General features: G+C 46.3%; 1 protein-coding gene across 1 annotated transcript in view; it reads left to right on the top strand.

The window, feature by feature from the left end:
• Nucleotides 1-2,449: 2,449 nt before the first annotated feature.
• The window catches only part of foxred2 (FAD-dependent oxidoreductase domain containing 2), a 33,182-nt gene continuing 22,515 nt past the window's right edge, over nt 2,450-13,116 (top strand). Inside the window, exons 1-4 of the mRNA XM_084329884.1 lie at nt 2,450-2,624; nt 3,923-4,155; nt 5,549-5,860; nt 10,115-10,366. Of these exons, the coding sequence (XP_084186010.1) occupies nt 3,926-4,155; nt 5,549-5,860; nt 10,115-10,366 (794 nt within the window). The 5' untranslated portion in view covers nt 2,450-2,624; nt 3,923-3,925. The remainder of the gene's footprint in view (nt 2,625-3,922; nt 4,156-5,548; nt 5,861-10,114; nt 10,367-13,116) is intronic.

A 13,116-nucleotide genomic window follows, 5' to 3' on the forward strand; every position in this document is an offset into this window, starting at 1 on the left:
CGCTACTGAAACTCCTTGCGGACAGAGCACTTGACGACATACCCAACCCCCGCCTCAGGAACCTCAAGGAGAAGACCCTGCGGTATCGCTTCCGCATCGTCCATGTCCCGGGCATGAAGAACAAGGCGGCAGATGCCATGTCCCGCAGGCCGGTCGGCACCTCGCGGCCGTCACTCATGAACCTTCCAGACGACAGCGCCGCCGAGGTGACCCACCTCTCGCCCAGCATGCACACCGACGTGCTGTCTCTCCTGCGCCGAGCTGAGCCGGAGGACGACAGCGACATTGAGGATGGTGACCTGACGTGGTGCGCCGCGGGGCTGGAGTCATTACGGTCTGTGACATGGGATCGTGTCAGGGATGCCACTAGCAGCGACGACGATATGCGCGCGTTGGAGGAGATGGTGGCTGATGGCTTTCCTGAGTCAAGGGTCGGGATGCCGGAGGCGATTCGCGGCTTCCACCAGTACCGTGAGGACATCACATCCACTGACGGGGTGGTCCTGTTCAAGGACAGGGTGATCATACCGCCTTCACTACGAGGTGAGGTACTGAGCGCCCTCCATGCTGCACACCAGGGCGTCTCGATGATGACGGCTCGCGCGGAATCCTCTGTGTTCTGGCCGGGCATGTCAGCCGACATCAGCGCCGCTCGGAACAGCTGCGAGCAGTGCCACCGAATGGCGCCCTCGCAACCTGGGGCCCCACCGACCCCGCCCATCCCCGCCGTTTACCCATTTCAGGCGGTGTGTTCTGACTTTTTCATGCACAGGGGGGTACACTACCTCGTGACGGTGGACCGTTACTCGAACTGGCCGATTGTCTCAAGGACATCAGGCGGTGCTCCAGACCTCATATGCCACTTACGTCGCGCCTTTGCGACATACGGGACGCCTGAAGAGCTCTCGTCAGACGGGGGGCCTGAGTTCACCTCTGCCGAGACCAGGTCTTTCCTGCGAAGATGGGGCGTCCACCACCGCCTCTCATCAGTGGCGTTCCCCCACAGCAACTGCCGTGCGGAGATTGGGGTGAAGACCATGAAACGGCTGATCACCGACAACACTGGCCCGAAGGGCGACCTCGACACCGATGCTGTGCAGAGGGCGATTCTGCAATACCGCAATACGCCTGACCCAGACACGAAGATTTCCCCGGCCATGTGCGTGTTCGGCCGCCCGATACGTGATTTCATCCCGATTGCCCCCGGAAAATACAGGCCGCATGAGACTTGGCGCGAGACGCTGACAGCGAGGGAGGAGGCCCTCCGCAAACGCCACATCCGCACAGCGAGCACCTGGGCAGAGCACACTAAACGCCTCCCTCCGCTTGTAGTGGGGGACTTGGTCCGTGTGCAGAACCAGACAGGGCTCCACCCCAACAAGTGGGACAGGACGGGCTGCGTCGTGGAGGTGCGTCAGCACGATCAGTATGTGGTCAAGATTGACGGCTCCGGCAGGGTCACGCTTCGGAACAGGAGATTCCTGCGCAAGTTCTGCCCGGTTCGCGATGACCGGCTTCCGCCCCGATCGATCTATGATGATTTGCCAATCCGCGTCGCCGCGCCAGTCCCCGTCGTCATTCCTCGGCTGCCTGGCCTCACACGCAGCTCTGGGTTGCCCGTGACGGGGCCTCGGTCCGGCCTGCCACCTGCACCGCCGTCGGCAAGCTCTCCTCAGCGCTGGACACGGCCCACCTCTGCCCCGCCGGTAACACCGGCTCGGGACCCGTTGCCGGCCCCCGTGGCCCCGGTGGCTCTGTCTCCGCCGCCGGACGTTGTCGCGTCGCCGCCGCCGCTGGCATTGGGATTACGCCGGTCTGCCAGGGCGACCTGCGTGCCCGCCTGGCACAGTGACTTTTCTATGGACTGACTTTACGTGGGTGGTGCTCATGTTGTATGCTATACTTGTTGGTTCGCAACTGGTGCACTTGACTGCTGTTTACTGTTTGCTGTTGCAGTGTTACTATTCTAGGATTGTTTTATTTTAGCCTTTATTGTCGTGTTAAAGACTCGGGAGGAGATAGGGAATATTGCACTCCGGTTACATATTGGTGCACGCACCGGAAAGGGAAGTAGTTAGACTACTGCTATGATGTAAACAGACACACGTTTCCCCCGGCTCATGACTTGTTTGATTATTGTCATTTCGCCTATTAAAGCAAGTGAACAAATAGAATGTTGTTCTTATTTAGTTATCATACTGCATACTTAATAATGGACTTTCATATAATTATTTTTATTTGTATACAAATTCTTCCAAGAATCATAGCCACGTTAATAACGTTTGTAATAAACCAAACCGTTTGTAAATCCGTCAAGATTTCAGCGAGTTAAGAGTATTTTTGTAGTCTTTTTAATAGTCTACCGAAGCAAGATGGCCGCCCGTGAACTACGCTGGAGACTCCGCCTTGAGCCATCTAGTGTTTATATCTATATCTATGTGCAGCTGGACCCTACTCAGGAAGCGGTGGTGGAGCGTCGAGAAGGTGTTTACATATCTACGGGTTTACATACCTGTTATAATGAAATGTAACACATTGTCAACATGTAGCTTGTTTGACAGATTCACCCTGCAGCCAGGTGCTACATGGATTGTGTGTGAGAGCGGATTCGGCGACAGTAAAAGGTAAAGGTTTTTGTTCACAGTGTCTTTATGAACGTGTGTCTAGTTCCAGCAGGGGAGGGCGCTCCTGCAGCCTATAATAACACCCAGTATTATTAATGTCGCGTATGAGTTGCATGGAGAGCACGGGGATGTTATTACACATAACACATATCACCCTGGGCCCACTGTTCATGACCGTCATGTTTTCATCTGTTTCCACTATGAATTGAAAATGGGGGGGACCCTGATGTAAACAAGACGAAAGTCTTTCTCTGGTCTGCATGACTGCATCCCCTTAACAGTTGTGTGTATTGAGCTGTACTGTATTGTACCCATTCTGCAATCTGTTAAATAAAGTGTTCATTCATTCATTCATGCTGTTCTATGGTCAGTTCTGGGGGGGGGGGTCCTTTGACGTCATAAACTTTTGTGGATCGTATTGGATTAGATTCGTTTAAAATGTATTGTCATCATACAGCGCAAGGTGCAACGAAAATAAGTTTAGTCATCCAGCCGGAGTGCAAATGTAACAGTAAAATGCAATAGTAATATACAATGTACAGGTGATTAAACTGGGTATAAAATATATGAATGAGTACTACGGAGTAATAGTGCTAATCAGATCACTATGAATTGAAAATGGGGGACCCTGATGTAAACAAGACGAAAGTCTTTCTCTGGTCTGCATCCCCTTAACAATTGTGTGTATTGAGCCGTACTGTATTGTACCCATTCTGCAATCTGTTAAATAAAGTTTTCATTCATTCATTCAGATGAGTTGTAGTATTATTATGTACAGTGATACAGGTATAAAGACACTAGGGTAGTACGTCATACTGGCTAGCGGTATAACTAGTAGTAAGAGTAGGTAAGGGATATGTACAGATATAGATATAGTATAAGATATGTAACAAGGGTTATGCAGGTATGTACAGACAGATGTGGATAAATATATGATAATAATAATTATATATAACCAGTGCTTCAGAGTGAACTTGGACACTTGGACTAATAATGCATTCAGTCATTTGGACGGAGTTGTTAAAACTCACTCCACTCAAATCAATAGAGTTATATTTCACTCTATTCAAATCAAATTTAAAGTGACGTGGCTGGGATAAATGGGCCAGTCAGTCAGCCAAAACAAATTCCTGACCAAGGTCGAAACGGGGAGCTGCTGGAGTCGAAGGCCTCTGGGAGATAAGAGTGGCGAGCGGCTTCCCCACCCAATCCCTAGTCCCTACCTCCCCCACCCAGGACTTGGCTTGTGCACTCAAAAGAATCTCAAAAAGAATAAGGTCACATATTTTACTCTCTAGGTTATGGATTCCAGCCTTCCCCTTCTCCTCCTTGTTTCCTTGGTGATTGGCCTGGTCCATTGCTCCCATGACGACCACCACAACAACAACAACAACAACAGCACACGTCACCATGACTACTGTGTCCTGGGCGCTGGGCCCGCGGGCCTGCAGATGGGCCACTTCCTCGCCAAGGCCCAGAGAGACTACGTGATCCTGGAGCGGAACTCCGGCGCCGGCAGCTTCTTCAACATGTAGGTGACTTCCAGGGGTGTAAAGTACTTGAGTAATTGTACTTTGTTACAATACTTAAGTACTGTTTTTGGGGATTTGTACTTTCTTACTCAAGTATTATTAGGTTTGTATACTTGTACTTTTACTCAATTAGATTTCAGAGAAAAAAAACATACTTTTTACTCCTTACATTTAAAATGCAGACCTACAAAGTACAAAGTACAAATCTCGCAAGTCCAACCATTTTAATTAGAATATTTGTTTCTCTGGCCGAACTAACATTAACGTTATTAATCCTGCGGCTGCACTTTATTTCAAAACAGCCAATCAAATCCCCATCAGTGGAAATTGACCACATCCATACCCATGCTGATTGGTCCTTGTGCAAAGACTAGAAAGCAGGGATCTTTGATTAAACACCTGCTATCAGAAGAAGAGACAGTCAGAAAAAAGTTTTGTTTTTAGCCAGATACTCTGACTTTTACTTGAGTAAGATTTTGAGACGGTACCCATACTTTCACTTAAGTATAATTTCTGGGTACTTTTTACACCCTGACTTCACACTACTGTCAGACCGCCTACACCTCAAATGTGGGTAGAATTCGGCAGTGGCGTGTAACTCTGCCACTCTTACCAGCCACTTTGGCGGGTAGACCATGCAGCGTTACCGTTTTAGAGTTGTAGTGAAGAGTCTCTCTCTCTCTCTCTTTCTCTCTCTCTCTCTCTCTCTCTCTCTCTCTCTCTCTCTCTCTCTCTCTCTCTCTCTCTCTCTCTCTCTCTCTCTCTCTCTCTCTCTCTCTCTCTCTCTCTCTCTCAAGTAGCCAAACTTTACACTATAAAAACGAACTGGATATTTGTAGGTGACCCTACCCTGTATCCCACCTGCCAGAAGCTTTTTTAAAAGATAAATTCATTAATCAATCTTTTTGGGGGAGGATAAGCAAAACCTTTATTCCACACCTTTCTAAAAGCTCTGTGGATGTATTATAAAAAGAAAAGAAAAAAAAAGAGTACTCTACATGAAAATGTTATCTTTAGCTAGCTATATCTGAGATGTGATTGTTGTCTAGATGTATCTAATGTGTATTTACTAGGGCTGTCAAAATTAATGCTTTAATGAGATTAATTTAAATTATTTAAAGCATTAAAATAAATTAATCTATGGAGTGAAAAATCTTCAATGTTCTGAACTTTCAGCAGTATATTTGCTTGTTCGGATATAAGAAAGAGGTTTATCTATTGACTGCACTAGTATTTACCCTCTGTACAGCACTTTGGTTGACATGTGTCATGATTAAATGTGCTCTATGAATAAATCTGATTGATTGATTGATTGATAGCACCTTTAAACTTTCCGTGTCACTCCTGACACGCGTGTTGTTATCCTTTCCTCCTCGTCTCTGTGTAACGAAGATATCCCAGGCACAGGAAGCTCATCAGCATCAACAAGATCTACACCGGGAGGCGGAACCGAGAGTTCAACCTGCGCCACGACTGGAACTCCCTCCTGAGTGACAGGCCGGACCTGCTGCTGCGGCGAATCAGCCGGGAGCTCTACCCGGCGGCCGACGCCTACCCCCGCTACCTGTCCATGTTCGCCGAGGAGCTGGGGCTGAGGGTCCGGTACGGCGTGGACGTCGGGAGGGTGAGGGCTTTGCAGTCGTCGCCCCCTGGAGGCCGGAGTTACGTCCTGACCGACCAGCGCGGGCTCGACTACACATGCAGGTATTTAGCTCAGACCATACTAATAATAATAATAATAAACGTTATTTGCATAGCACCTTTCATACAGAAACTGCAGTTCAAAGTGCTTCACAACAGAAAAAAAGACGAGGCATAAAATGAGCACATAAAGTGCAGACATATACAGTGTTTCCCACAGGATTTTGTGAGACTGTGGTGGGTGAACCTCGGCCCGTATAGGGGGGTTCGGGGGCATGCCCCGCCTGGAACTTTACATTTTTTTGTACATTTTAAAGTTAAATGCATCACATAAAGAGGCTATATCTATGATGAACTTTGTGCTCAAAACACAAAATCGACTAGACTAGTGCTTCCCAATCCTCTCCTCGAAGCACCCCAGCCGTTCAATGTATTTGTTAAATTCCACCACCAGCACACCTGATTCAACTTAACTAGCCCTTTATTAGTTGAATCAGGTGTGCTGGTGGTGGAATTTAAGGCCATGTCCCCACGTATCTGGATCTTTTGCCAAACGCACATTTTATTCCACGATTGGGCCTTCCATCCACACGTAAATGGTGTTTTCGGAAACATAAACGGAGATTTCCAAAATATCCGCTCAGTGGATCCGTGCAGCATAGTCTAGTCTAGATAAACGATGACGCCACAGCTCACTACGCATGCTCAGACTGTTGTTCTATCTATGGCAATACAATAGGTGCCCGTAGCCTGAGGGGCACGGAGGTAATAAGATGGACAGCGCCTGCGGTGCTGAAATGACAGACAGAAATAGCATGTAGTTTCTTCCCCCTCGAATGTATATCTTTTCTCTTATTGATCTCTGCCTCTTAAGCAGTACTGTATATATGTATATCTTGTATATCATTCATAAATGTCTAGATGTAACAGCTACTGTATACTCCAGTGCCGACAGATCCGGCCATCAGACTTGCGTGTAATAGGGATGTATCTGTTATTTAGTTATACTGGACATTTTCGTTTACATAAGTAGATTTTACGTTTTTGTTTATTTATTAAGTTAATATAAACCGCGTCTCGAACGTTTTTGAGGTTGTTAAATATTCGCTTTTGATTTATTTAAGTGGCGAGTCACGTTTTTTTCGTCCGCTTATTCCTCGAGAGATATCATACAATGTCAATGTTGAGACCTTGAGATCACAATATCGTGATTCCGAGACAAAATAAGGCGAGGCATTATCACAAACTGTTGCAAAGATGTTTGATGTTTTGCTAAACATGTCTAGTTTTGCGCCCGGCTTCAGTTAAAAGCCAAATTGCATTCTAAATGTAGTTAATAGACTCGGGACAGAAGAGCGTCTGCACCTGATGCTCTCTGATGTTGCGGATAGTTGAGGATGTTGGCATCACGCGTGAACAGTACAATGCAATTAATGAACGTCTTGTTGTAATTAGTATATATATAGTTTGTGATAAGCACTCGCCATATTTAGTTTCAGAATCCGGAGATTGTGATCTCAACATTGACATTGTATCTCTCCGTCGCCCAGTGCGCAGGCGTGAAGCATTGAATCGTGACATATCTAGATTGGTTGTTTCCTCTGGACTGCATAATCCTCCGCTATATCTATCTATTTATCATCTATGTATGTCAATATAGCCAATGGAAATGCTAGGAATGGTAAAGTGGGCTGGGGGAACCAATGGACAATTCCTATAGTTTCTCAGTCGCCCTGACCGCTCGTACCACTATGGTATTTGGGATATCGCTTATCGCCACCTACTGGCCCGCATGCTTGTTGGAGCAATTTATATGCGTTTATGTGTTTGTGTCTGGATAGAGTTTTTTTTTTTTAACACTGTCGTGTGGACGAGGATTACCCTTTTTTTTTTTTTTGGCGTTTTATCGCTTTATTACTACTGGGCAGTCCAGTAGGGAGAGACGGAGGAGAAATGGGAGACAGAGTGGGGGGAAGACATTCGGGAAATAACGACGGATTCGGGAACCGAACCCGGGTCGCCCGTGTCGCGGCTGAGCGCGCTATGTGGTTCGCCACTGGGACGCCTGAGGGTTACTTTTTAAACAGAGCCTGAGAATATTAGTTTGGCAAAAGATCCAGATACGTGGGGACATGGCCTAAGAAATACATGGAGCGGCTGGGGTGCCTCGAGTGAATGAATGAATGAATGAAAACTTTATTTAACAGATTGCAGAATGGGTACAATACAGTACGGCTCAATACATACAATTGTTAAGGGGATGCAGACCTGAGAAAGACGTTTGTCTTGTTTCCATCAGGGTCCCCCATTTGAGAGGAGAGGCTGGGAACCACTGAGCAGACATTTGAGCCATCAAAGAAATGAAGCAAAAGTGGTTACCTGTGTTGAACTGGTTTATTTTTTAGGGAAAAAATATATATACTGGATTACTATTACGACTACTACCACTGCCAATACTACTGATACATCCCTATTGGCAAACTTTATATTTAAAAAAATATTGGCACAGTCTAGGTAATTAATGGGAAACACTGCATATAAAATCACAGTTTTTCACATTAGGATCTAACATCCCAACAGGCAACCTTGTTTATGGTTTGATTCAGTTTTAAATAGACAATAATAAAGTAAGATAGAATAGACAGAGTAAAATAGTGCAATAGTGCAGTGCAATAAAATAGTAGAATACAATAGACATAAAATGAGCACATAAAGTGCATCCGTTTTTTTACAGTGCAATACAATTGTTCTGGATTACTGTTTAAGTCGTCTTTACCTTCTCTGTTTGGTATCCACAGTTTAAAACTTGACAGTCTTCCCTCCTGTTTGATACCCACTTTTACCCTTCGAACCTCCCACTCACGGCGCAGTTCCCTCTCTCAGGGTACTAGTTAGTTACGTTGCGGGCTGGACTACACATGCAGGTATTTAGCTCGGACCATACTAGTTACATCCTGACCGACCAGCGCGATCTGGACTACACATGCAGGTATTTAGCTCGGACCATACTAGTTACATGCTGACCGACCAGCGCGGGCTGGACTACACATGCAGGTATTTAGCTCGGACCATACTAGTTACATGCTGACCGACCAGCGCGGGCTGGACTACACATGCAGGTATTTAGCTCGGACCATACTAGAGAGAGAGAGAGAGAGAGAGAGAGAGAGAGAGAGACCCAACCATTAGATTAGATTAGATTCAAATGTATTGTCATCATACAGCACAAGTGAACTGATAAGACACTTGGACACTTGGACTAATAATGCATTCAGTCATTTGGACGGAGTTGTTAAAACTCACTCCACTCAAATCAATAGAGTTATATTCCACTCTATTCAAATCAAATTTAAAGGGACGTGGCTGGGATAAATTGTGCCAGTCAGTCAGCCAAAACAAATTCTTGGACCAAGGTCAAACCGAGAGCTCTGGAGTCGAAGGCTCTCTGGGAGATAAGAGTGGCGAGCGGCGTCCCACAACCCCAATCCCTAGTTGGCTGCCTCGTGTGAGGGAGACCTCCCCCACCCAGGACTTGGCTTGTGCACTCCCCCCCCACCTTCCACCCCCCTCCCACTCCCCCCCCCCCCCCCCCCTACAGCCCTGTAACAACCCCAACCCACTCCCCCCTCCTTCCGTAAATGGCGCTGCCTATGACGGCTGCCAGTCTGTTTGCGGTGGTGAATATGCATATGTTTGTCTCAAGGCTCTGTACCATTATTACTATCTAAAATGTAATAATTGTGGAATATTACTGTAATGAGCTGTATGTGTATGATCCAAGCGTCCTATGATCCTCATAGGAGCATAACAGAAAAAAGCATTCCATGTGAAGGTATTCTGTATCTTTGCATGTCAACTAATAAAGAAACTTGAAACTTGAAGTACAGTACAACAAAAATAAGTTTGGCATCCAACCAGAGTGCAAATGTAGCAGTAAAGTGCAGCAGCTATACAATGTACAGGTGGGTATGAAATATACAAATGAGTGCTATCAGATGTGTGTACACTGAGTTGTAGTATAATATGTACAGTGATACAGGTGTAAAGATAGTATGGTAGTTAGTCATACTGGCCAGCAGCGTAACTAGTAAGAGAAGGATATGTACTGTATATCTAGTATCTACAGATATGTAAAAGGATTGTTGTGGCAGGTAAATACAGACCGGTGTGGATAGATATATACCGTATGTGGTGAGAATAAATATATAAAAAAAAAAAATCTCTTTCTCTCTCTCTCTCACGCTTTCTCTCTTTCTTTATCTCTCTCCCTCTCCCTCCCTCCCTCCCTCCCTCCCTCCCTCCCTCCCTCCATCCAAGTGTCCTCCTGGTGTCGACAGGGTTGTGGGATCCTCAGAAGGTCCAGTTTGTTGGTTCTGACCTGGTGGAGGGCTACGAGTCCATCTCTGTGGACCCAGAAGACTACAAGGACCAGGCCATACTGATTCTGGGCAAAGGGAACTCCGCCTTCGAGACGGCCCAGAGCTTCTTGGGCACGGCCAGCCGGATCCACCTCTACAGCCCCAGTCCGGTCCGCCTGGCCTGGCAGACGCATTACGTCGGAGATCTCAGGTACTGAAAGACGTCACAGTCTTTTACTATCATGTACCGTAGTGGACGAGACCGTGGAAGGTGCCGACCCGCTCCTCGGGGAGCAGTCGGGGGGTTAAGGGGAGCACTCAGGGGGTTAAGGGGAGACCGTGGAATGCAGGACCGCTCCTCGGGAGCAGTCGGGGGGTTAAGGGGAGCACTCAGGGGTTAAGGGGAGCCCTGGGTAGGGGAGCACTCAGGGGTTAAGGGGACACCAGGGTTAAGGGAGCACTCAGGGGGTTAAGGGGAGCACTCAGGGGTTAAGGGGAGCACTCAGGGGGTTGGGGAGCACTCAGGGGTTAAGGGAGCACTTAGGGGTTAAGGGGAGCAGTCAGGGGGTTAAGGGGAGCAGTCAGGGGGTTAAGGGGAGCAGTCGGGGGGTTAAGGGGAGCAGTCGGGGGGTTAAGGGGAGCAGTCGGGGGGTTAAGGGGAGCAGTCGGGGGGTTAAGGGGAGCAGTCGGGGGGTTAAGGGGAGCACTTAGGGGGTTAAGGGGAGCAGTCGGGGGGTTAAGGGGAGCAGTCGGGGGGTTAAGGGGAGCAGTCGGGGGGTTAAGGGGAGCAGTCAGGGGGTTAAGGGGAGCAGTCAGGGGGTTAAGGGGAGCAGTCGGGGGGTTAAGGGGAGCAGTCGGGGGGTTAAGGGGAGCAGTCGGGGGGTTAAGGGGAGCACTTAGGGGGTTAAGGGGAGCAGTCGGGGGGTTAAGGGGAGCAGTCGGGGGGTTAAGGGGAGCAGTCGGGGGGTTAAGGGGAGCAGTGAGGAGCCGGAGTCAAACCAGGAACCTTCAGATACAGACGACTCAGACGACGGCTCTACCTCCAGAGCCACTGTCTCTACTATGATAATAATATGTCTATACTACTACCTACTATGCTAATATGCTTATATACATACTATGATAATATGTCTATACTCAGGGTGTCCGCGGGACCTTAAAAAGTCTTAAAAAGTCTTAAATTCAACTATCAACTATTAAGGCCTTAATTTGTCTTAAAATGTCTTAAATCCGACTTCCGGAGGTCTTAAAAACATGCCATGTCATCTTATGTTTCATTGTGAAATCTGGGGGGAAACTATTAACGGGAGATAAATCAGGCTTTTTTTTTTTCTTTCACGCAAACGGTACGCAGTGGGGCGGAACCTTAATGTGGTCCTTAATGTGTGTCGCCGTCGGGAGCTATTTCAGAACACCGGAGCATAGGTAACACGTTATTCAAGCCGTAGCGATAACGCTGACGTTTAGTTTAGTTTAATTGATTTGTATTTATTTGCACTCGTTAATTTAACATGGGAAAGTGCAAATTTAATGAGAACTGGCTCGAAAACCCTCTGTTTGCACCGTGGTTGGTCCCAGTGAAAGACATGTACGAGGCCCGCTGCAAACTCTGCAAAAAGGATTTTAAACTGGGAACGATGGGAATAAAAGCAGTCGAGTCACACATGCACAGCGCTAAGCATGTTACCTCTACAAAAACCCGCCTGCAGACAACTTCAATATCAAATTTCTTTTCGACGCCGTCCACATCAACTGCTGAGGGACAGGTAGGTCTACCACCAATTACATCTGCACCTGTCCGGGTAACGTTCGGCTCCACGCCAACCCTAGAAGCTGAGGTACTGTGGGTTCTAAATACGGTCGCAAAGCATCAGTCCTACAATGGAAATGAGGGACTAGGAGAGGTGTTTCAAGCGATGTTCCCTGACTCTGAAGTCGCTAAAACATTCACGTGTGGAAAAGATAAAACGTCCTACATAGCCAGGTTTGGATTGGCTTCTTGCATCCAAAAAATCTCTTCACGGATGTAAACAAGGGCAAGGACACGTTTGTGTTGATGAGAGTGAGAGCTTCACCCCACCCCATGTTATTTTTTACCACCCACCTACCCCCTCCTAATGTACATCTCCTCCCCATCATATGTATATATATATATATATATATATATATATATATATATATATATATATATATATATATATGTTAGGATCTATGGGTAACAGTACTGTATATTTGCATATCATATATGTCACAAATGTAACAGTAATATATACATGTATGTCCCTATGCCATAAATGTCATGATGTCATGTATGTTGTGCATGTCATAAATGTCACTATGAATTGAAAATGAGGGACCCTGATGTAAACAAGACAAACGTCTTTCTCTGGTCTGCATCCCCTTATTATTGTGTGTATTGAGCTGTACTGTATTGTACCCATTCTGAAATCTGTTAAATAAAGTATTCATTCAACCAAACCACAAAAACAAAACAACTGGATGAATGAAAACTTTATTTAACAGAATGTGTACAATACAGTACAGCTCAATACACACAATAATAAGGGGATGCAGACCAGAGAAAGACGTTTGTCTTGTTTACATCAGGGTCCCCCATTTTCAATTCATATTGACATACACAACATAGAATAGATAGAATAGAAATACTTTTATTATCCCGTGGGAAATTTGACACTGCAAATCGCTCAACATTTAAACATTTAGACAGGACAGGTCACGAATTAGAATAATAACACAAATCAATCAAGTTGCCTAGGATAAGAGTAGAGTAAAATAGAATAAAAATGAAATAAAATATACAGAAATAAATACAGTAAAAACATACATGACATCATGACATTTATGGCATAGGGACATACATGACATACAGGTTATACTGTAGTACTGTTACATTTGTGACATATACGATATGCAAATAATATACAGTACTGTTACCCAGAG

This window comes from Notolepis coatsorum (assembly GCF_963971535.1).
Source record: "Notolepis coatsorum genome assembly, chromosome: 14".
NCBI lineage: Eukaryota > Metazoa > Chordata > Actinopteri > Aulopiformes > Paralepididae > Notolepis > Notolepis coatsorum.